The sequence below is a fragment of the Ursus arctos genome, unplaced genomic scaffold, assembly GCF_023065955.2.
Source record: "Ursus arctos isolate Adak ecotype North America unplaced genomic scaffold, UrsArc2.0 scaffold_7, whole genome shotgun sequence".
NCBI lineage: Eukaryota > Metazoa > Chordata > Mammalia > Carnivora > Ursidae > Ursus > Ursus arctos.
Genome location: NW_026623089.1, coordinates 67,352,023 through 67,377,389, shown reverse-complemented (window position 1 = coordinate 67,377,389; position 25,367 = coordinate 67,352,023). Strand labels below are relative to the sequence as shown.

Sequence of the window (25,367 nt, the reverse complement as noted above, 5' to 3'; positions counted from 1 at the left end):
ATGAACAACCACCTGCCATAATTAGAAGATAACCGTACAAATATAGACAATGAAAAACTGCATTTTTTGTTGTTGGCCAAAGATTCTAGGGACAGAAGCCCACTCGGCTCCATCTTTATTACAAGGGAAATAAGTTTTACAGAAGGTTAAAGACAGACTAGCAGCAAACAGACTTTCTCCTTGGCAGAAGCAAAATGTAAGACTGTGAGTTAATGCTATTCCATGTCATGTCCTGTGACTCTGAAAATCATCTCTTGTACCACTGGGGGACACATCCCTTACCTGTACAGGAATGCGTGTGTGAGGTGAAAAATGTTACTAAATGATTTTTAAAGTTATTCATTCTAACTTATATTCACAAAAAGCAAGCTAGGAGTTCAACAGGAAAACACATTGTAAGAAGTAAAGCAGGCAATGGAAAAAGCATCTTTACAGGTGCTAATAATAGTTAATATTTGTTGAATGTTCTACAATTTACAGAGCACTTTAATTTACATCATTACACATAATCTATTTAAAGTAGCCACTATTCTGTCCCCAGAAGAGCTCAACAAAGCATCCCTCAGGACAGATGACAGCCAAGACCCCTGCCTACACCCACAGACTTAGAATCCAGGCTGCCTTACCAACCTTGCAATTTGAATTGCTAATTGTTTAAAGAAAAGGAATTTTAAATTAAAACTTTAACCTATGGTCAGTTAGAAATCTGAATTGGAGTTACCGAAGTAGAAAGCAATTTGATCTTAACTCAGCAAGGACGAAGCACATCCAAGGGAAGTTAGAATGGCAATTATTCTGTGTATGTTAATATGACAACAGATCATACGAGCAGAATAACTTCCCTGAAGCTTATCAGGGATAGGAGGGCTGAGGAAAGGTCACTGAAGGTAAGGAAGCATTGAAGCCCTGATTCTGCCATTTAAAGAGAGGTAAACTCCAAAGGGGTCAGCCAGACTGCAAAACTCAAGTGTGCAAATTAAAATTTTCTCCCTGCATCCCTTGGCAACCTTTGGACTGCCCCAGATTTATCTAAACCAGAGAGAATGAGACCTCCGTGGCCCTCTTGGGTACCTTAAAGTTAATGGAAATAATCTTGCCAATTGCTTTCCTCCTTCTTTTAGGAGGCACTAAATCCCAGTTGTTCTGTAAGGACATCCTTCAGGATATGGGCTCCTGTCTTCACTCAACCAGGCTGTGCAAGGCGACCATGCAGGGGAGCCAGCTGGTTTACCTACTTTGGAGGTACTGCATCTTAGCTACATTGTTTGAAATATTTGCATAGGAATACATAAACATTTAAACACAAATCCTAGGAAGCCCAGAGGGTTTGGGCACAGCTGTTCTGAATTTTAAAGGAAAGAACTGTTCCATCTCTGAAATGCTCAATAACCTCACAGCACCCTCCTTTGCTGAAGCTAATCCTGAACTCCCCTCTCCAGATTCTCAGGTTCCCAGTCATCCTCGGAGCCCATGATGACTGGGCAAGGATGAAAGCCTTCTCTTTTCCCTAAGAGCATTTCCCTTTACCTTTCAAGCTGGCAATGTCACAGATGTTTCATGGAATGAAATGGTTGGGAGATCCTATGTCCTCTAAAGAGCATGTGGGGAGGGCTTGGGCAGAGGATGGGGATCCTGTGTCTGGCTGGGTCTACCCTTGTCTCTCTGCTTCATTCAGCTTCTTTTATATCATACCACTATTTGTTTAAAAAAATAATAATAACATTTATATGTAATACTAAAATATGAGATTCGATTTTTGCTGAGGGTTTCTTAGCTGACACTGATTGTCATATTTTATTTATGCACCAATGCAAAGTTCCCATAGCCCTTTAATTAGATTAGCTCTAGATTTGCCATCTTTCTTTCAGAAATCCATCTGCCTCTCCTTATTAGCCCAGTCTTTAAATATTTCCCTGGGGAGATGAATTCAGTACATTTTTTCCCTCCTTTAGCCAAAAGCGACATGAGTCAGGATGGAGGACATTCTACAAGATACAAGAACAATTCATAATGCCTTCTGCTTTAATATGATGTGAAAAACTGAGGGGTTGTAATGAACACTAAACTCAATCGGAGTGGCCAGTGTGATGTGAGCATCAGAATTAAGCATTATCTTGGCTTGCATTGAAGGGACCTAATTTTCAGGTTAAGGAGCCAGATCTACTGCTCCCTGTGCTGCTAAGAACACATATGGACTATTCTTTCCCTTTCTGGGCACCACCTTTTAAGAGAAAACAGACAGGAAGGTCACTAGCACGGCATGGCCTTAAGTAGAAGTGAGAACCTTACCACATTCACAGAGAGTGATAACCCAGTGGAGACACAGTGCTCTGGAATGTGACTTGGAATGGTGGCAGAGGGAGGGAGAGATGTGAAGGGAGAGGGAATTTTAAAGAACTAGTGCAGAAATCTTCCAGAGAACATGGAAAGCAGAAACACGACTGTATTAGTCTCCTAGTGCTGCTGTAACAAATTACCGCAGATTTACTAGCTCAAAGTAACACAAATGTGTTCTCTTATGGTTCTGGAAGTCAGAAGTCAAAGATGGGCATCACTGTGCTAAAATCAAGGTGTCAACAGGGTTACTTTCCTTATGGAGGCTCCAGGGAAGAATCGGTTTTCTTGACTTTTCCAGCTTCTAGAAGCCACCTGAATTCCTTGGTTTATGACTTCCTCCTTCATCTTCAAAACCAGCAGTTGAGCATCTTCAGATCTCTGGCTTTGACTCCTTCCTCCCTCTTTCACTTAGAAGGACCCACAGATTACACTGGGCCCACTTGGATAATCGAAAACAGGACCTCATCTCAAGGTTTTTAACTTAAACACATCTGCAGTCTCTTTTGCCACAGAAGGTACTATATTCACAGGTTCCAGGGATTTGTAGGCAGAGATCTTTGAAGGGCCATTATTCTGTCTACCTCACCATCACTGGGGAGGGGGAGAAGTAATGAAAGGCTTGAACTTAGATCACAAGCAAGATGAAGAACTTAAAGAACTGAATGATAAGTATATGTGGATCTTTAAAATAATAATAAGCAAAGATTCAGGGAGATGTGGGTTCAAATTCTAGCTCTTCCATTTATGGAATGCATAACTTTGGCAAGTTACTCAATGTCTCTGGGCCTCAGTTTTCTCATCTGAAAAATGGGGATAAGAACAGTATCCCGTCTTTAGGCTGTTATGATGGTTACATGAGAGCAGTAGCACATGGCCTGACAAACATAGTAAAGGCACAATAAAATAGACCCCAGATCTAAAAATTAGGAAACTGAGGCTCAGAAAATTCAGTAGCTTAGCTATGCTACCCAACTTAATACCTGTGATGCTTCCATTAGCTAATGCTTAACCCAGGTTAAGATCACTGTTTGGGCCTAAATTAAAGAGATCTATTGATGCAGTAAAAAATAAGTAAATAAATAAGATTCTGCATCCGGGTTACAGTGCTTGGTGCTAGTGACTAAAAAAACATCAGCCCCCATGGAACCGAAGATTTGTTTGGGGAGACCAACGAATAGAGAAAATATAAATTCAAGTATCAAATATCAAATGTAATATGCTAAAGAATGGTAGACAGTGTGTACAATAGGCTAAGGGCAAGTGATCCAAGCCATTAATCTGGACTCATACGAAAGCTGGAGGGGATGGGGTTCGGAGGAAAGAGAGCCCTCTGGACAGGAAGGTGGGAAGTGATACAACCAAGGTGAGGATGCTCATCACCAAGTCATAGGGGCAGCACCACTGAAGTCAGAATGCACACGAAGTATAGGGACTTGAAAGATTACAGATGTAGGAATCATGAACGAGACTGCACTAGCCCGCTTGCTGCATTACATGGGCTTTCCGCTCCAGAGCCACTTCTCCCTCCAATTCTGCCCGTGTTTGCTTCCTGTATTTTGGACCTCTGATATTTGGTACATATATAACTATCTTATCTTCTTGGTGAATTGAGCCTTTTATCAATATATAACGTCCTTCTCTGTTTCCTGTAACACGTTTTTACTTAAAGTCTATTTTGTCTAGTATTAGTTTCAGCTCTCTTTTGATTACTATTTGCATGGAATATCTTTCTCTACCTTTCTACTTTCAACATATGTGTGTCCTTAGAGCTAAAGCAAGTCTCTGTAGTTGGATCATGGGGTTTTGTTTTTTTTTTTTTATCAATTCTGCCAATCTCTGCCTTTTGGTGCATTTAATCTAGTCACATGGAAAGCAATTACTGATAAGGAAGGACTTACTTCTGCCGTCTTGCTATTTGTTGTCTTCATATCTTACAGTTTGCTTGTCCCTCATTTCCTCCTTCATTGCCTTCCTCTGAGTCTAGTTGATTTTTTTATAGCAGCACATTTTGATTTCCCTCTCATTTCCTTTTGTGTGTACTCTATAGATGTTTTCTTTGTGGCCACCATGAGGATTACATATAATATTCTAAAGTTATAATAATCTAATTTGAATTGATACCAACTAAACTTCAATAGCATACAAAAACTCTGCTTCCACACAGCTCCATCCCCCTTTATGTTACTGATGTCACAAATCACATCTTTATACACTGTGTACTCATTAACATAGACTTATGATTTTTTATGCACTTACTGTTTAAATTCTATAGAACCTACCATTTTGAATGTGGCTTTTTCTTAACTGGACATTCACTTAGTTACTGTAGACCTCTAACTATTTTCCAGAGCTCCTGTGAAGTTAAGTTTTAGCCAGTCTCTCATTGGTTGTTTGTTTTTGTCTTTTTTAACATCTCCATGAGAGAGCAAGGGCCTGGAGCTTTCTACTCTGCCATTTTGCGACATCATTCCACTCAGGCATTTTAGGTCCTGTAAAGGAGGGAGGACCCACGTTCCCTCCCACTACCCCACCCCCCGCAGTTCTCCACTCTGAAAATGCCTAGGGACCCCCAATCACAGGCATAAATTCAGACTGAAGCGCTGTGAGGGCAGGATTTATGTTGCCACTAATTTTTCCTGTTTTTCTGCTAATTTGTACAATCCTATAGTCTTCTAAAGGATTTGTAATTTTTATATTTTTAGTTTCATTTCTCATTTTGTGATTTTAGTTTATTTTAACCTTTTTTGCCTTTGGTATTGGGGAAACTTCTACAGGCATACCTCTAAGACCTTGTAGGCTCAGTTCCAGACCACCACAGTAAAGCAAATATCACAATAAAGCGGGTCCAGTGAATTTTTTGATTTCCCAGTGCATATAAAAGTTATAGTCACACAATACTGTAGTCTGTTAAGTGTGCCTTATGTCTAAAAAAAAATGTACATACCTTAATTTAAAAGTAATTTATTGCTAAAAAATGCTAATCATTATCTGAGTTTCCAGCAAGTCGTAATCACTGATCACAGATTTCCATAACAAAACAATAAGAAAGTTTGAAATATTGTTAAAATTACCAACGTGTGACGCAGAGACATGAAGAGAGCAAATACTGTTGGAAAAATGGTGCCCACTGACTCACTTATTGCAGGGTTGCCATAAACCTTCAATTTCTTAAAAAAAAAAAAAAAACACACAATATATGCAAAGAACAATAAAATAAAGTGTGACTATATTTTCTTTGTTTTGGACCATAAATGTATTATGTCTTACTGAATATTGAATCTTGAATTTGTTTTGCCTTTCTCAATATTTTTATTTTCATTTACTTAACTCTTTCACTTATTGAACATTTTTCTTCCTTTGTTATGTTTTACTACTTTTTATTTCGTCTGGGGATGCTTTATCTCAATTTACATGTATTTTATAAACACTTTTTTTTTTCTCCAAATTTTTATTTGAATTCTAGTTAACATATAGTGTAATACTGGTTTCATGTGTAGAATTTAGTGGTTCATCACTTACATACAACACCTCGCGCTCATCACAAGTGCCCTCCTTAACACCCATCACCCGTCTAGCCCATCCCCCATTCACCTTCCTCCATCAACCCTCAGTTTGTTCTCTATCATTGAGTGTTTCTTGATTTGCCCCTCTCTTTTCTCCCCATGTTAATTAGTTTTGTTTCTTAAATTCCACATGAGTGAGGTCATATGTTATTTGTCTTTCTCTGACTTATTTCACTTAACATAATGCTCTCTAGCTCCATCCATGTCATTGCAAATGGCAAGATTTTATTCTTTTTGATGGCTGAGTAATATTTATTTATATATTTATTTATTTATTTATATGTATATATACATACACACACACACACACACACACACACACACACACACACATTTCCCAGTTCCCCTTGAAATTAGGTGTAGCCATGAGTGTGAGTCCTAGTCAATCAAAGTGGAGGACAAAAGTAATGTCCTCCACTTTCAGGCCTGGCCTGTGAAAACCTCCTTTGCAGTTGTTCCACGCTCTTATTTCTTCTGTCTACTGATTAGATGTTGACCCTCTGAGTGACTTTGGAAGCCATGTGTTGAAAACAGAGGAGACCTGGTCCACCTAAAGCCCTGAATGAGTAAATAGAATAGAACCCCTACCCCCTACCACCACTACCAACAACCTGACTTCAAAGTGTTTATATGAGCAAGATACAAACTTTGAAAGTGACATGCCACTGAGAATTTGGGTTTTTACATTACAATAGCACGTGAACTGATACAGCAATCAGTGCCTTAAACTAGGGTACTACTTAAAACAAGTGGACTGGCTTAGTAATCAGGCAGTGGACACCAAGGAAACTGATCTTGGAGGTTGGGAAGATGGAGGCCCAACTTATGCAGCAGCAATATATTTGGTAAAATTATCACCTGCAGTAACTAAAATAGCAGACCTACTGTCTACCATGCTTGTAGCTCTAGGGAAAGAGTTGGAAAGTAGAACATTAGTAATAAAATGAAAGAAATAGTAAATATTTAAGAAATATGTTTAAAAAGAGTTATGCTCAGTCAAGAATTTATTTGCAGGGCACCTAGGTGGCACAGTCGGTTAAGCGTCTGCCTTTAGCTCAGGTCATGATCCCAGGGTCCTGGGATTGAGTCCCGTATCAGGCTCCCTGCTCAGTGGGGAGTCTGCTTCTCCCTCTGCCTCTTCTCCTCCCCCTGCTCATGCTCTCATTCTCTGTCTCTCAAATAAATAAATTTTTTAAAAAAGAATTTGTTTGCAAGCATAAATGAAAGGAGCTAGAATGCAGAAATGTGTGTGCTTAACGGATTGGAAAGAGTTGGAAGCTGGTTGCTTCTTAATCTCAAACAGTAAGAAATAAGACTGAAAAAACTTGAGTGACAAAGGCCCAAAGCCTCTGGCCTGTAGCAAAGAACTGATTAAGAGTGTTGCCTTTCCGTCTGAGCTTGCGGGCCTCATAGTAATCACCATTTAGTTGAGAAAGAAGGGCATGGGGTGACAAAGTAATGCAATAATCAAGCTTGATAATAAAATCTAGGGGAAAAAACTTGGGGATTAGCTATTGGTATAAGGAATTTAATGGAAGAAAACAGAAGAGAACCTTACTAAGCTTTGACAGAAATGTATAGCCTGAGAAACCATGAGCTTGAACTAAAAAAATTAAAAAGTCTATAAGAGCCTTAAAAAACCTCAGGCCACCAAACAGAGGGCAGCAAAAACTATGCACACCCTCGTGAAGATGGCAGACTCCCCAGCAACTGCTTCAAATGTTGCCATGGAGAATAAAAGAAAACAGGAACTTGGCAGGACAGACCATGAAGACCAATCAATAAGAGATTTCCTCTCAGAAAGCAGAATTAAGGTCTAATGGAGAAAGTTCTCCCACCGCCTGGTTGGGGGGCCTCCACCTTGCCCACCCAATGGTTTTCCTGATTGCTTTGCACCCATGACTACTGTGCAGATCCTATTTTACCCTGTTCCAAGTAGGAGTTTTTAGTGCTTTTATGCTGTCTCTGCTCCACCACTGAAAACTGCGAGAGGCTAGAAGAAGGCAAATATTTTTCTTTTCTAATTCACAAGTCACAGAAATGTGAGGATCCTCATTCAGGTGTGGAGAAGACGGTGCATCAGCCAGAGATCCTGAAGAGTGATTGGGACGCATTGACTGAGTGGGACCTCCAGTGTCTCCTTCTGGGAGGGGTGAGTGGAAATGTCAGGGAAGAAACAAATAGGAATTTGGTGACCAGTGGGGAGAGCTGTGGCAGAGACTGGCCACTGTTCACCAAGCCTATTTCCTTTTCCTCCCACATTCACAGCCAAGCGACTTTTCCCAGCCTCCCTTGCAGCTGTGCCTGGCCACGTGACTGACCCTGGCCAATGGAACGTGGGCAGAACGAGCCCCTGCCACTTCCGATTCTAAACCTCCCAAAAGGCTTCTGCTCTCTTTTCCACTCTGCCAGCTGGGTGGCAAAGGCCAGGACAACTTTGGAAGCCACATGCTGAAGGTGGTGGGGCCTTTGTCAGTCTGAGTCCCTGAATGGCCGTGCAAGGCAGAGCAGCCCCTCCAGCCAAGCCTGGTGCCTCGACCACCAGTAGATGGAGGGAGGATCTGAAGACACTTCCAGTGTCTTAAGGCACTGATAGCTCAGAATACCTGTTATGGCACTAGCATCACCTTAGATACAGGAACTTAATAAAAGCATGTTCTAAAGGGTGACAATTGTAAACATTGCAGTTTAATGTGACTGGATGAGTAAACATGCTACAAACAAGCCATCTACCGTGTAGCCATTCATTCGAAATGACGATGTAAAGCAACATTTGCTGACATGAGAACATTTCTGTGCTATATTGATAAGCAGGACTAAAATTAGGCTAAAAGACAAGGTGCAACATGATCCCATTTCTATAAAACTGTATGTGTATATAACAGAGGCTCTGTGAACCTTCTAGAAGGATGTCCATTAAAGAACTAAAAGTGAGGAAGGTGGATGTATTTCTTGATGTATTTTTCAGGCTTGATTTTTTTTTTTTTTTTTTTTTTGCAATGCGTATGTTTTGGGTTTCTTTATATGGAAGCAATAAAGCTATGTTTGAACATTAACTGTATTATTTTTCTTCCAGGTGACTCTATAATTCTCTCTATAAGAGAAATGTTCATTTCTCTTAAGAGAATCTTCCCATCTTCTTCAATATGGAATTTCCTATAAACATTACTTAAAGGAAGTCAGAAAACCGCTGGGTGAAACTCCCCCACCCCCCCCAAGCAATCTCTTCTAGGCTTACAGCTCATCTGCACTTTTCACAGTACAGATATTTCCGTTGGTTTACAAGAAGTGATGTGATTTAAACTTCCCGGGATATTGGGCAGAGCTTATAAACAACTTTGCCCTCCAGGAGAGGCAGAGGGGCCAATGCAGTACAGTTTGACTTGAACAAGAAACCAGTGGGGGGTGGGGCGGGGGGGGGGGGGCGCTGGGGGGCTCAGTCCATTAACCATCTGTCTAGGATTGAGCCACCCCTCCCAACTCGGGCTCCTTGCTCAGCGAAGAGTCTGCTACTCTCTTTCCCTCTGCCCCTTCCCCCTCTCTCAAATAAATAAATAAAATCTTAAAGAAAGAAAGGGGAGGGAAGGGAGAGAAGGGAAGGAAAGAAGGGAAGGGGGAAGGGGGAGGGAGGAAAGGGAGAAGGGGGAAGGGAGGAAGAGAGAGAAAGAAAGGGAAGGAAGGAAGGAAGGAAGGAAGGAAGGAAGGAAGGAAGGAAGGAAGAAAGAGAAAGAAAGAAAGAAAGAAAGAAAGAAAGAAAGAAAGAAAGAAAGAAAGAAAGGAAAGAAAGAGAAAGAAAGAAAGAAAGAAAGAAAGAGAGAGAGAGAAAGAGAAAGAAAGAAAGAAAGAAAGAAAGAAAGAAAGAAAGAAAGAAAGAAAGAAAGAAAGAAAGAGAAAGAAAAAAAAAGAGGGGAGGAAAGAGAAACTAGTGAGGGGAGGGAAGCAGAGGCAGGAGGCAGCCACAGCCAGGCTTTGAAATCTTCCTTACAGCCATGTGACTGCTGGTGTGTCTATCATTGAGCTAACTGCCTTCCTCCCAGCCAGGGTGAAGGAATGACCATCTGACTGCACAGACCTCCTCCTTACTAGAATTGCAGAAGTGGTGTCCCTGGTAATGATTCTCACCGTTGGGGTTTAGGTCACAGGTGACTGTACCTTTGCTAAATGGCTGCCATAAAAATTGTAGGGTTTTGAACAGAGGTGTGAGCCAGGTGAACTAGAGTTTTAGGAAAATTAATCTGACCAGAATGTCCACTGTGATTAGGAAGAAGCCAGAGGCTGAAAACCTGTTTTAAAGGCTATCACAGTAATCCTGACATGTGGAATGAAGATGGAAACAAAGGAAGGGTCCATGTGCTATGAGATCCTAGGGAGTATCCGAGCCCCTAAACCCCCCACAGATTTAGAATCCACAGAAGCCATACGCTGAGTAGGAAAACGGAGACCCCTCCAAGTACACCAAACAGAGGACATTTAATCTAGGGCACTGGACACAAAGGTGTGGAAAGAACTGGAAGAGAACAAAGGAGAAGGAAAGGCAGGAGCCAGGAGGAGGAAGGGCAGTAGCTAGAGATCAGAGGCTGACACTCCCGGGCTATGTCTGGAGCCTGTTCAGTCTCCTGCAGTGGAAGGGATGCGTGCATTGGCTCTGGAGCCTGGGACAAAAGGCTCCCTGGCAGGGCTGCTGGCCAGCCTTGCCACTGCTCCAGCTCATGTCTCCAGCTGCCCCATTTTTTTTATTTTTTTAATGATTTTTTATTATATTATGTTAGTCACCATACAGTACATCCCCGGTTTCCGATGTAAAGTTCGATGATTCATTAGTTGCATATAACACCCAGTGCACCATGCAATACGTGCCCTCCTTACTACCCATCACCGGTCTATCCCATTCCCCCACCCCCTTCCCTCTGAGGCCCTCAGTTTGTTTCTCATAGTCCATAGTCTCTCATGTTTCATTCCCCCTTCTGATTACCCCCCTTTCTTTATCCCTTTCCAGAAGCTTTTCTCTTCCTCCTGCCTCTTGTATCCCACAAGAGCCTCTTATTGGCAGAATTTAACAGGAAGGAAGCAGGCAAGGGAGCCAGGGATGTGCCATTTTCAGATGCCCAGCCTCAGCAGTAAAGAGCAAAGCACAGAAGGGGCGGGTAAGGGGCCAAGAGTCAGTTCTAACAAGTGTCCATTCTGGAGGACATGTGCAGGGCAGTGGTGAGGAAGGGGGCCTTGGAAGGCAGGGGACGATAGTCCTCGGCCTCAAGGAAAATTCTAGGGAAAATTAAGAATTGAAGAAATGGCAAAATTTTTGCTCTAATCATGGTAATCACATCACTGAAATTACAGTGAAGTGAACAAGAAAGACCGAGCCAGGTAAAGCGTGCCACGCACTTCTTCCAGAAGGCCCTGCCTGCTGTATTGATAACAGCACCTTTCTCTTGTCAACAGGGCCACTGCTGGCACATATGGTACCACTGGACAAGTTTTTTAAAAAGGTACCTCCTCGGGGATGATGAACTATGAAAAGACATCCCCTCTGGGAAACTAAATTAGTAAAAGGTAGTCCTTCTGAGCTGATGAATTAGGAAAAGGCAGGCCTTCCTCGGCACAGGGGCCCAGCCTGGGTGTCAGCCCCACTCACCCCTCTACCTGGACGCTGGGCAGGACATCGCCGGCCCACCTGCAGCCCCTATTTTAATTTGCCACTGTTTTCCCAAGCCCTTTGTGTATGTTACCTCATGTAATGCTCACAACAGTCCTACGAGATAAGCATCATCACTGCCCAGCTTACAGATGAAGGGAATACACATAGTAAGTGACAGAATCTAGTAAGAGCCCATCAATGATAATAGTAATAATAATAGTCCAAGTGCCCAAGATAAGCAAGCAAGACACTGTACTCAGAGCTTTACTCATATGACCACAGTCAATTCTCATCACAGCAGGATGTGGCTATTATTCCCCTCAATTAGCTAGCTAGGAAGAGCTCACTGCTAAAAGAGCCTGGGCACCGGGGTCAAAGGCAAGTGCCCCACCTGCGTGCTAGTGCACGCGGCAGGTGCACTTGACCCCCAGCCACCGCGAACGGCATCCTTTCATTTATTTATTTTTTGTACGAGTTACTGCCTCTCTCAGAGGCGAAAGCACAGTCTGATCTGATGGAACAATGAGACTGCACAGGAATCTCTGAAGCTGGGATTTCCTGTGGGCTTTTCTGTTGGTAAAACAAAAAGCCCCTTTGACTCTGGCTCTTTTGGGGTTCCAGGGAACAAGCTGGCATTATCTTTGCACTGAAGGGCCTTTGACTCCCACACTCACTGCAGACAATGCTGAAAGAACACCCAAAGGATCAGCCAACTGGCCTGCCCAGTCCCCAGCCTCACAGAAGTTCTTCCTCCAAGAAAACAGCTCCCAGCGAGTGCTCTACAAATGTGCAGGGGGCCAGTGAGTCTCGGTGGGAAAGCAAGTAGCCAGGTCCTGCTCTGCCCCGTGTGAGCTCGGGTTGGGTTCGTTTTCATAATGGTTTTATTAAATAAATGTGAACCATGACTATTTCTTCCCTGGAGCCAAAACACCTGAGAAGCCAAGGAAGTGAGCAAACTCCAAGTTTAGAGAGTAAGGCGATGGCAGGAACGTTGCTGAGCTGAACTTCTTTTAAGGTTAGAATGCCCTCTTTGGGTATGAAATGATATCAGCAGGAGCAGTGAATTTTCTGCGACAGGAGAGGCAAACCATCAGAGAAGAAACCAAAATGCGGCATCCTAAGGGAGAACCTTCCAGAGCTTGTATTTCTTACAGATGAAAATTTTATAAAGACAAAACCAAAATTAAATTACACCTTGAGAAAAGCAAAGGTTGACGGGGTCAAAATCAGCATTCCTTTTGAGTGCCAACCCGATATGCTCTGTCAGGCAACCTTCACTCTCCGTGATATATTTGGCATTAATCATCCACACAAAGCCTTATCACAAGCAACTCTAGAGCGCTCAGAGCCCAAGACACCATCGCACATGCCAAAAGACCCGCTCCCCTCGCTTACAGGTGGTGGGCGTTTCAGGGGGCACCTTGACCCTTTCAACCCTCTCCCCTACAGGTCTGTCAAAGACAGCAGGTGTCCCGTGCTCCCTCCGAGACCCTCAGAGTCTCTGGAGCCCGGGAAGCATTCAGCATAAGGTATCATTTGCCCTCGGGCTGCAAAGTGTGGCAATAAAGGATTCATCCAAGAGGCAGCCTCAAGAGAAGAATCAAAGCTAGTGCAAGGCAGCCTACACAGCCTGGCCCTTCCAAACTGCTAGGCAAAGCACAAAGAATCCAAGTGTCAGACCAAGAATCGAAAACCAGGGAGGCGTGGTGAGCACAGTCTTGGAAGCTGAGTACAGAAACCTCCCCACCCCCCAGAGCAGACCGCCAGGGCTGCCTTGTAAAGGAGCCATCTGTACTCCAGCTCTGGAAATGTGCTCAAGCCAGACTGAACAATACACCTTCCGTAAGATCTTGTTCCCATCCTCCCTGTGACACCTCTCGTGTCCCTCCGCCCACCCCTGTGCAGCACTGGGCTTGGTGACAGCTTATCAGCAGCCCATCTCAAAAACAGTAGAGACGACCCAACCAGCTAAGAACAGGAAATGGAGGAGGAAGAAGGGGGCAGGGGAAGAAGAAGCAAAACTACAACAACTATTAAGTACAAGTTTGTGCTGCATCGTCTAGAATTCCAAAACCCAGGAGTCTCTGTCTGCGAACCACAGGCTTTCTCTCCTTCATCTTGCAGCCATCTGATTTGACTGAACTCATACAGTGGTGAACCTCAGGTGCACAGATGCAAAACGATCAAGAGTCTTTATCCCACTTAGTTCTGGGAACAAGCATCTATTTTGCCACAGAAGCACTAATGTGATTTAGTTAAGGGATCGGGGACCCAGGAGAGGGTGTGAGGGACAAGCTACAAGGTGAACTGAGGCCATAGGTAGGACTGATGTTAGGAACAGTATCAGCAAGCTTATAACAAAAGCAATTCTATACACACAAATATTATAGATTGTGACGAGCTCTTATAGAAAGGATTTGACCACAATTGTACACTGAGGGCCTGATCTCATTCCCCCATTTCCACAAGAGTGGACACTGAGATCCAGAGAGATTAAGGGACTTGCCCAGGGTCCAACCCCTAGTCGAGTGCCCTTTCCATCCAGCCACCTGACCAGTCATGGCTAGCCATCACTTTATCCACAACAACAAGTAATGTGAAGTATTCTGATCGCAATTTAAATGAAATTTGCCTTGGCAATGCACTCTGCATCCATCTGATGATTCAGGAATTCACAGTACATCATGATAAGTGAGGAATGTCACGAGCAATAGAATGTAGGAGGTGCTGGGAGCAGTAGCAACACCAAGCAAGGGCAAGGGTTGGCTTCAGGGATGCGGCAGCACCCACCCCCCGCCCATGCTTCACAGTCGTCTAAAGTCACTCCAAATTAAGGTCATGGCAATGTGCTTTGATATGGGCCGCTGACATTTTTCTCTTATGAAATGTGTAAATGGAAGCACCTTTAGAAGTTTTCACCACTTGTATTGATATATAGTTGTGCCTGCATGTAAAAGCAACCTTAATTCCTTTTTTTTTAAGATTTATTTATTTTAAAGAGAGAGAGAATAGGGGGGAGGGGCAGAGGGAGAGGGACAGAGAAACTTTAGAAACCCGCTGAGCACAGAGCCTGACCCAGGGCTTGACTTGGGGCTCTACAAAGGGCTTGATCCCATGACCCTGACATCATGACTGGAGCTGAAACCAAGAGTCGGACGCTTAACTGACTGTGCCACCCAGGCACCCCCATGTAAAAGCAACTTTAAAACAAGTGCCCTACCCTCTCCTTGCTAATTCAGCCACTGCCTAAGCTTCTCCACGTGGGTGGCAAGAGCCACCAGTGGTTAGGAAGCAATTCTCCTATATGCCATTTGGCCATATTACACATGTTACTTTAAGCCAGTGCAACTCAATAAGTCTTTATTCCTACCTCAGGTCTAATAGAAATGATTGAGAAGATAAATAAGACTAGGTCTGCCCTCAAGAAATGAGCCAGATTGATGCAAAGGCATAACCGAAAGAGTGCATTTCTCTATAGTAAATTCGGTGTTGACTCACCCCTTCCCCAAGTCTGTAATGATTGACAATTATACATTTTATTGGAAAATGTGGTCTCCAAATTTGAATAGACTATTATTTAAAGGGGGAGGGGATCATTTGTTCATTAAAAAGCAGGATACAAATTTAAGAGCAGTGTCAGTATAAATTCATCGCAAGATTAGCCTAAGGTAAAGCAACCTCCTTGGAACATCTCACTTTATTTCCACTGAGCCCTACTCTACCTCAGCAAAATGGGGGAAAACGGAGGTAATATCAATGCCTTTTCTTATATATCACATTATGCCTTCCAAAAAAGTTTCTAAAACAATTAATATTTGAATAAATATGCTAGATAATCCTAAATCAAAGAGTTAAGAAAAGATAACAGTTGGATTAGGATTATAGAATTTGTCCATTTTTCCATTCAAACTACTATTGAAGTCAAGTAAAGAAAGATACACAAAAGCCACATGGTTGGGAAATAGTTCAGAACTCATCCTACAGTCTCCAAGGCCAACTGGCTATCTGTGTAGAGGATGAGATCATGAGTGCCGAATCAGTGAGAGACACTCCCCTTCATCACCGTCCCCAGACAGCTGGAGGCGTCCCCGGGCCTGGGAAATGTGTGTCCTCACAACGGAGCTGCCTGAGAAGAGAACGTCGATGAAGTTAAGCAAACACAACACCACAGCCAGGAAATTAATGCAGTTTCTACAGATGGAGAACTAGGATATCTCTTCCTAGATGAAGAGCAGCACATTTTATATGCAAGCATGAGAATCAATACTTGAGTAAGTTATCTTCAAAGTTATCATACCTAGAAGTGAACACTGCAGTTGATAAATTATAAATGAAAGGATTCCTCCTTTCTTCTTCACACATTATTCTGCCTCCCAAGAATATTATGGAATCTGTCCTCTCTCCCCCCTCCATCTCTACACATCAAAACATTATCCCTCATGTAAGATCGAGCCAGTAAAACTTCTCAGCCTTCCCTGGTCTTCTAGCGTCGTCCACTCCTTCATCACTCTTCTTCTGTTATAGTTGTTATGTATAGTTCTGGTATAGTTTGTTATGTTAACCTGCTTTTCTGACTCCGCTTAAACTCCTTCAGCTCAAGGAAGCAGGCTGGTTTATCTCCTTACCCTCTCATCTGCGTAGAATGCTGTGGTCTACTCCTCCCTCACCAAATTGAGTTAAACTCGTTATTATTTTTAGTTGGACTCATCCGGTGTGTAGATTCACCACATCTGTTATTTTTATATCTTTCAAAACCAATCAAGAGTTTCAGAAATTCAGTTCAGTTCAGACATTTATTGAGATGCACAAACCACATTGCCAGATTCGGTGGTAGCAATTTAAGGTAAGAATAAATGTAGAATAGGTCCATACCCTTGAGAAGCTTGCAGTTCAGTGGAGAAAAGAGAATTGATAGTTGTGAAGTTTCTGAATGTTGTTTCATCCAGAATAAAAGAGAGTGTCAATTTTAGGGATTCAGGGGCCAGTTTATGGAAGGCCTGGCAAGGAATGCTAAGAATTTGCTTGTGGGACAATGAGTCTGTGCACAGAGTAAAAGTAACCAAATCATGTCAGTGCTTTGGGAAGATTATCATGGCAGCAGCATGAGGCCGACTGGAAGGACTTCCAGAGCAGAAAAATCCTGATACAATCAGTGTCAAGACTGGGAAGACATAGGGAAGTCCTGGGATGCCCTCCAAAGAAGCATCCTAAGAGTGGCTGCTAAGCCCTAAGGGTTGCCTTCCATCACTTGGAAAGAACACCAGGCTTGCTACATCTTCCCTCTGGACTGGACGGTCCGTGAGGACAATCTAATACATCTTTAAACACCATGCTGTGCACACCGTGTACCATGTGTAGAGTACATTAAATAAATATTCTTGAATTAACAAATAAATGGATAAGCTAATGTCTCTAGAAGAGAATTCTATAAGAGACAAAGGGAAACAAAAGGATTGATAGTCAAGGTAGATCGTAAACGATCTTAAAAGTAGATCCTAAAAGTTCTCATCACAAGAAAAAGATGTTGTAACTGTGTGGTGAAGGATGTTAACTAGACTTATGTGGTGACCATTTCACAATACATACAAATATCAAATCATTAAGTCATACATCTGAAATTAATATAATGTATGTCAATTCTACCTCAAAAAAAAAAAAGTCAAGGTAATGTAAGGCCTCCAAATCTATTGTTTGAATTGAATCCAGATTATCTCTGCCCAAGGACAGCTCTCTCATATTTCACTCTGCCTGGCCTGTGGCTATAAAGAAAAGCATTAGGGAAATATCAAGAATCATGGGGAAATACACAAACTTTTTTCATCAGAGGATTTTTAATTACAAAACAGCTTTTGCAATACTAACTGTCCACTTTATTAGAAACAGGAGAACCCCAATTTATCTCTATATTTACATCTTTTCTCATCTGACCCCTGCAAAATAGTCCTCCTTTTCCCATCCATTCTTGAGTAAGATGAGGCCTGCGTTCACTTGTAAATGCAAAACACATTCATTCTCCTGTGTCATAAATCAAGCCTAATAATTATGCCAAATCATCTGATCAATCCACTCACAAATTAAGAGACAACAGGCATGAAAAAGAACAGTTAGGTGTGTATGTCACAAAACTAATTTTAACCTCAGGTTCCACATTCAGGACACAATTCACTCATTACACTTGAGATATTTCACCTTTCAACCTATGAAAGCAATTAGTCTCCATGTTGAGCCACCTGTCAAATGCATGTTTCTATTCCTGGTCGATTTGTTTGCCTGGATGAACATGATCATGTTAATGATTAATATCAATCCTTGATATGTGCAACCCTGGGGAGTTAAATACCTCTGGCGTTCAGGCAGCTAACTGCAGGGAGCTGTCTAGGCCTCTTGAAATGAAATCACCTGGGAGGGGTGGAGGGTTCAAAATGTGGAACCTCAATGAGCAGGGAATAGGAAATTGACACAGTAGCTCAAATCCTCCAGGACAAAAATCACAGAATCCTAGAGCTATCAGGGTTCCCACAAGTCACCCAAACCAGCCTTCCTCCCCACAGGCAGACTCCCCCACTGCACTCAACCACAGAACCACCCAACACCAACTTAAATGTTCCTGATAGCAAAAAAAAAAAAAAAACCTCACTACTTTCCAAGGCAGCCTATACCAAAATACATAAATCAATAAGGATTTAGTTTGGTTCACTCAGTATTTTTGATGTGATGAATTATGCCAAACTATGGAATGAAGCAAAGCTTAATGGAAACAGCTCTCAGTAATAGAAGAAGACCCAGATTCGATACTCACTCTTCTGTCTTCCTCACCTTTTCCACCTGTAAACTAAGCAGGCCTGACTCTGTGACCTCTACTGCCGCTGTCAGTAGTCTCTGATATATGACTTATCCGCAGAGATTGCTATCACGTACCTCAAGGAGTTTACTGTCCTAACTGCATTTCTCTGAGAGTTCACGTGGATCTGCAAATAAAGGGGAAAAGTCCTACCACGACAGGCAAGTGTTAGAGTTGAACAGGTAGATTTTGTCCATGTATTTTAAATGGACGAGCACAACGCCACGTGGCTGGCAAACTAACCTGAAGTTGACAAGAGAAAGATAATCTAGGCCTATTTATTTCAATTACTTCATTTGGGACCAGATCTCCTGTACCTACGACTACCATGCCATTGACCAAATATATAGTTCTCCGCATCTGTACTTGGTAAATATGCTTGTCAATGCCTCACCTGCCAGAACTCAAGAGGTTTAACCAGTTGACCTTTTGAAACTTCATCCAGCAATAAGTTCTGTGATTCTCTTTATAACACTTGACGACCAGTGACCCTAATGATTAGAGGAAGCCCCACATCTCTACCATCCATTTCTGAGCCACGACAGTAGACAAGTGACCAAAAGGAAGGAGGATGGGGTGAAGAAAGCAGACACCAAACCAGTGATCCTGTCAGCCGCTGAGCACAGCATGTGGGCTCCCGATTGCCTTCCAAAGCCAAATATCTGTAATAGTCATTGGTCAGCCACAGTTCTTTCCCACTTCCACTTGCTGTGAAAACTTGGAAACTGAATGCAAAGTCTGCCCAAATAAGCAGCTGGTAAACTGATTTCAAAAGAAAAAAATGGATTCAGGATGGTCAGAGCATCTGCGGCAGGCATTTTAAAAATTGCATGATTGTTGCATAAAAGACATTCACTAAGGAATTTTTCCCACAAAGTCATTAATGTCAAGAACAAACAACATAAGAGTCCCAAGGGCTAAAAGTCTTACATTACTAAATGGTGCTGGCTGAAAAATGACCGGCCACAAGTGGCCCAGGCTGTGCCAGAGGGGACCTTCCCCACGCCCTAAGTGGCAGCCAAAGGCACCTCTGAAAGCGGGGCTCTCTGCTTGCTTTGCATGAGAACGCAGCATATAAACTGAACTATTATCATCATTATCAAAACAATTATTCTAATTCTAATAACCCTGATCTGAAGTGTCACCTAGTTTTATACTCAAAATCTTTCTTCTATGCTGGATTTTAGATCTTATTATGTCAAGATCACCACTGTACTCTCTTTTGGCTCTGAAGGTCTTTCATCGAACTTTGACCAAAACCACACTGAAACTCAAACATCAACAACTTAATTTCTAATCCTTTTCCAATCAAAATTTTCAGATTTTCTTTAAAGGAAAAGTTTTAATGCACAGAATAAATTTTGGCTTGTTTCCGAAACTGATGTCTGGATGTTTGACCAATGAGCAAGTATTATTTTTGCCATTCAACAAAATAATAATAGTTTGCATCCCATTTTTAAAATAGATATAAGTTGATGAACATAGCACAGAAATGGATTGCAAGAACAGAGATATGAAGCTATTTGCCTGCATTGATGGGATTACAGTAATTTTTCATGTTCTCTTTCTTGTTTATTGTTTTCTGTGCTCCCTGTAATGAGCGAGTGCTTTGCTACTGGAAGAAGAAAGAAGATTAAGAGAACTTTCATTTAGAAAATAAATGAATTTGGAATTGTTTCTGCAGCAGAGAGACCTGGTGTTCACTCTCCCTCAGGTGCACAGACTTTCTCTAAAGGTCCATTTTCCTCTGGGGGCATCTCAGGTGAGCAGTGACGTCCCTGCAGAAATATGGGGGGTCCCAGCCCTGCACAGTAACTGTGACACAGACAGGCTCAATACCAGTTTATACCTCTTGTACCACCCTAAGAGTTCTGGCAAACTTAAGTGTTAAAATAAAACATGAATTCAGATTTCATTTAGTCTGAGATTTGCAATGAATCCTTGAGATACATCCTTCCAAGATTTTAATATCTTTTTTTTCTGCAAATTTTCATGGTTTATTTGTGCAAGAAAATAGTTTAAATGAGATTTTAAAATCGGGATAAAAAAATTAAGATTTTGTCAAAGTCTCATCTGCCAGGGTTAACAATTTACTCATATACACGCATACATATATAATTTTTTTTAAGTAATCTCTATGGCCAATGTGGGGCTTGAACTCACAACCCTGAGATCAAGAGTTGCCTGCTCTACTGACTGGGCCAGCCAGGCACCCCCACTCATATTTTAGAATCTGTAAATATGTTAGGATATATTAGCTCCTATAATCTAACACAGGTCTACTCTGAGCCATGGCTTGTCTCCATCACTTCAGTTTGGCCAGTGGCTGAGAACACACTTTTGAGAGGCACCCAGACCAGGGTTCGAATCCTGACGTTACCTTAACTGCTACGTGACCTTGGGAAAGAGGCAGGATAGCCTTGCATTTCAGTTTTGTCCAGGGAAAGTGAAGATTCCAAATATCCAGCTCACAAAGGTTTAGGGAGGATTTCATCAAAGGGATTCCTAAGAGAGTGCCTGGCACAGTGTAGGCTCTAAGAAATTGCTGATGTTATCACCCCCTGCTGCTAGCAGCTATGTCTTACATTTGCATAGTGACCCCTACTCTTCAAGGCACTTTCAGATCTTTTACCTCATTGGATCTTCAGGCAGCTCTCTTGGTATAAAAAGCAGTAATTACTGCCCCCACTTTTCTTGTCTTTGGTCTTTTCTTGTAAAAAGATGAGGAAACTGAGGCCTAAGGTTACAGAGGTCAGAAAGCAGATCCAGGCTCTTTTTAACCCGTGACTCAAGTTCACAGCCAAATCTCCGAAAGTTTCAGGTGCCACGACGGAGTGTAATAAAATTAAGTTTCCTTTAAAATACTCCATTATCAGGGTGCCTGGGTGGCTCAGTTGGTTAAGCATCTGACTCTTGATTTCAGCTCAGGTCATGATCTCAGGGTGGAGAGATGGTGCCCCAACAGCTCCTGTACAGTAGGGAGTTTACTTGAGACTCTCTCCCTCTCCCTCTCTAAAATAAATAAGTCTTTTTAAAAATAAATAAAATAAAATACTCTATTTATACCTTAATCCAGTCAAACTGGTATTTCCACATCACTCCAAATTATTTAGGTTTTACTTAGTAAAAATAGGAACTAAGATTTTTTTAAAGCTTACTGTGTATCTCAGGCACTAGACTAAGTGCCTCACATCCACTGCCACACTTAAACCCCATAACAAGCCTACGACGTAGGCACTGACCCTGTCCCCACTTTACAAATGGGGAAACTGAGGTATGACTAAGTCCAAGATTGAGAGGCCAGCCGACTGTCTCCAACTCCCAGCCCTTAGGACTCTGATATTATCCAAACCTCATGTGTCTAACTGAGCACACATTAAGGTTAGTAGCATCCCTTTCACATTTGAGGAAACCAAGGTTCCAAAATGTTAAAGGATGTGTCTAAAGTTACCTGGCCCTCTTCTGGCACAGCAAGGACACAACCCAGCACCCCCTGACTCCAAATCTCATTCCCTTCCCAAAGTCTCAAATTCCTCTGCATATATTTTAACAGTGAGATGGTAGGAGAAGTCGTGATTCTTGAAAAGCAACAATCCCCTTAAAGGCCTCAGCGTCAACACTGAGACTTGACAGGGCGACCTGTGCGCAGGGCTGTGGAAATGGAGCGGTCTCTCCGGAGCCTGGCTGTGGGCGTTACCGTCGCCAAGTCGGAAGTGGGAGGTGAAATTGCGTGCAGAGCGGCCCCTTGGGGAGGTGCCAGCACCACGTTCCCTATCCCACCCCCAACCTCCCCCCTCCAGGTCCCTGATGGGGTGGAACCCGAACTTCAGCGGAGCGTCAGGATGAGGGCGGGTGTGAGAGTCCCCGCACCCATCCAAACCCCAAGCCCTGACGCCCTCCTCCACCACCGGGACCCGCCGAGCGGGGCGGGTCGGAAGAGCGCAGTTTCGAAAACTGCCGCTTGCCGGGATCCCTGCTCAGTCCTAGAGGAGGGACCTGGCAGCCCCAGACCCACGCCTCTCTTAACCCCGTACGCCACGTGCCCTGCCTCGGTTTCCCTCTCCTGGAAAGGGGTGCACTGAACCCAAGATGGGAACAGAGGCACACCCCCAGGCCTACACTATTTCCAGGGGGGCAGAACGCGCCCTTCTTGCCTGGATTCCTCCCACTCGCCACTCCGGCCCCCGCCCCGCCTGGCTGCGGTGACAGTGCCCCTACCTGCGCGGTGGCCTCCGCCGCCACCGGCCGGGGCGCCTTGGGGTCCCCCGCCCAGCATGCGCCCCACCGGCTCCTCCAGCTCCTCGGCGGTGGGCAGGCTCCGTGCGCCCCGAGGCCCACGAAGGGGGGAAGCGACAGCGAGCTGGACGGGAAGTGGGGAGGGGGGCAACGAGGAAGGGGGAGGCTCCTTCCTTCACCGCGAGGCGGCCGGTTTCCTCTCCAGCCTCGGCCCCTTACACACTCAGAGGCGCGCGCGCGCGCACACACACACACACACACACACACACACACGCCCGCGCGCGGCTGGGGAGGGCAGCGCACAGCCTGTCTCCCGGACCTCCGAAAGTTTGCCGTTCGCTCTCTCGCTCATTTCTGAGCGCACCCGAGAAGGGAAGTTCGATGAGGGGAACGGGTGTACAGGATAGGAGACTGGCAGCCCTCTCGGGTGGGGTCTGCGAGGGTGCCTCCCAGACGCCAGACGCGTGATTAGGGAAGTGACCAGAGGGTTGATGGAAGAGATGTGGGGGATGAGAGGGTGGAGAGAAAGTGCGAGGAGGACAGGCCACACCAGGAAAGAGATGCGCAGAGCAGTTGCTTAAAAATGAAATGGGAATCAACTTTCTGAATCGTCTGGCAGCAGTGGACTGGTCCCAGCGCGCTTCCCCACGCTGGGCAGTCGGCCCAGGACGCAGGCTGTGGTCCATGAGGAGCTCTTAGGCCCCCCTGACTGATCTTCACCCCTTCTGTTTGGTTCAATCAAGGAGGCTACTGGAGCACCTCCCCCACCCCTACCCCGTATAGCACCGGCCAGAAATGGTTCTTGTCCTTAAGGAGCTCACCCCCAGCTGCGAACATAAACATATGCACATAAAACTAAATAACAATACACGTGCCAAGAGCCAGAGGCTTGGCATTAAAAATGTTGCAGAATTTGGGGGGTAAGAGTATTTGAAGAAGTGTCAGGAAGACTTTCCGGAGGAAAGGGAAGGATCTAGCTAGAAATAGAGGGCCAAGTTGCTCTCAAAAGATAAGACCATTGTGAGTGCAAACAAATAGACGTGCTTGAAAGTCAGTGTGTTCGGGGACAGAATGAATATGAGCATGGATACTAAGGATGTGGGAAAACAATGGAAGGAACATAAAGTTGGATGAGGCTGAATTTAATGATATAGACCACTAAACAGAGATCTGGACTCAGTGATTTAGTTTGAGAGATTAGAAAGGGCCCTCACAGTTTCTTTGGTTAGCTGACGGAAACATGGACCAAGAGGTGACCTACACTAAATAGCAGAGGTGGCAAGGCCAGACTTGTCTTAGTACACTGTAAAGGAACTATCCAAAGGCTTAGGGAAATCTGAATATTGGAGTGAAATTATCATATAAGACCTGCTCACCCACTCTGGAAGGGTTCTGAGGACACACCTTTCACCATGACTCTGATAAATAGCTTTGTGACCCAGCATCCTTGGTCATTCTTCTCTGTGGGTCAGAAATTACAGTGGGAACTGTAACCACTGAACTGGGACCCTTCAATGCAATGGGGATAACTGGATCCCAGGGTGGCAGGGGCCAACGGTGGCAATGAATCTCCAAAGGTAAGGTGGGTGTGATTTATCATGGTGTTCCTAGAAGTCAAATAGATGGGAAGGCTACTAAATTCTTACTTGATCTGTATAAGCATAAAAGTTCTAGGTCAAGTGAACAAAAGCTTAACTTGCTTTCAAGTTAAAACAGAGAGACTCAGGCCTTGAGTCAGTTTACAGATGCAGAACTCCTCGAATGAAGGAGGAAAGACCTGCAACACTGCCAAAAATCTATCCTGGTAATCTTTCTTCTAGCCTCCCCACAGGGACATATGGCCTTTTACCAGAGTGCACCTGCATTGGGGAAAAGGATGTAATTCAACCTTTCAGGAGTGACTGGACACTGGCTGAGTCAACATTAATTTCAGGAAGCCCAAACTATCACTGGGTTCCACCAATCACAGGAGGGGTTTATGGAGGTCAGGTGACCAGAATTTTAGACACCCCTCTTACAGCAGGTGTCTGCACGCATCCTGTAGTCATTTCTCCAGTTCCAGAATGCATAATCAGAATAGACATACTCAGCAACAGGCCAAGTCCCCACATTGGTTCCCTGGTCTGTGCAGGGGGGGCTCTTGTGGCAAGAAAGGCCAAGTGGAAGTCACTACAACTGTCTCAACTGAGGAAAAGAGTCAACCAAAGCAACACTACATTGCAAGAGGGGCTGCAGAAATTAGTGCCACCATCAAGGAAGGAGGCAGGGTGGCACTTCCCACAACACCCCCATTCAACTTGCCTATGTGGCCTGAGCAGAACACGGATGGATCTCAGAGAATGACGGCGGATCCTCATCAACTTAACCAGATGGCAAATCCAACTGCAGCTGCTATTCCAGACGTAGTTTCATTGTTTGAGCAAATTAACACATCTCCTAGCACCTGGTATATGCAGCTATTGATCTGGCAAATGTTTTTTCTCCATACCTGTTAGAGAAGACCACCAAAAGCAGCTTGTTTTCAGCTGGCAAGATCAGCAACACACCTTAGTGTTCTACCACCGCAGCACAGCAGCTCTCCAGCCCTACATCAGACTTGAGTCAAGAAGGGACCTTATCACCTTTCCCTTCCACAAGACTTCATGCTGGGCCAGTGCACTGATGACATGATGCTGATGGACCTAGTGAGAGGGAAGCAACAACTCTAGACTTATTGGTGAGACACTTGCATGTCAGACAGTGAAAAATAAATCTG

The 25,367-nt window shown here is 43.8% G+C and overlaps 1 protein-coding gene across 5 annotated transcripts in view; it reads right to left on the bottom strand.

Moving 5' to 3' along the window:
- The window catches only part of DISC1 (DISC1 scaffold protein), a 373,181-nt gene extending 350,443 nt beyond the window's left edge, over nucleotides 1–22,738 (bottom strand). For all 5 annotated transcript variants that reach the window (XR_008957969.1, XR_006410079.3, XM_026504170.4 and 2 more), the window contains exon 1: nucleotides 22,595–22,738. Coding sequence is in view for 3 of the 5 variants with exons in the window: in XM_026504170.4 (XP_026359955.3) it covers nucleotides 22,595–22,652 (58 nt within the window). In the remaining 2 variants the exon portion in view is untranslated. The remainder of the gene's footprint in view (nucleotides 1–22,594) is intronic.
- Nucleotides 22,739–25,367: the final 2,629 nt, after the last annotated feature.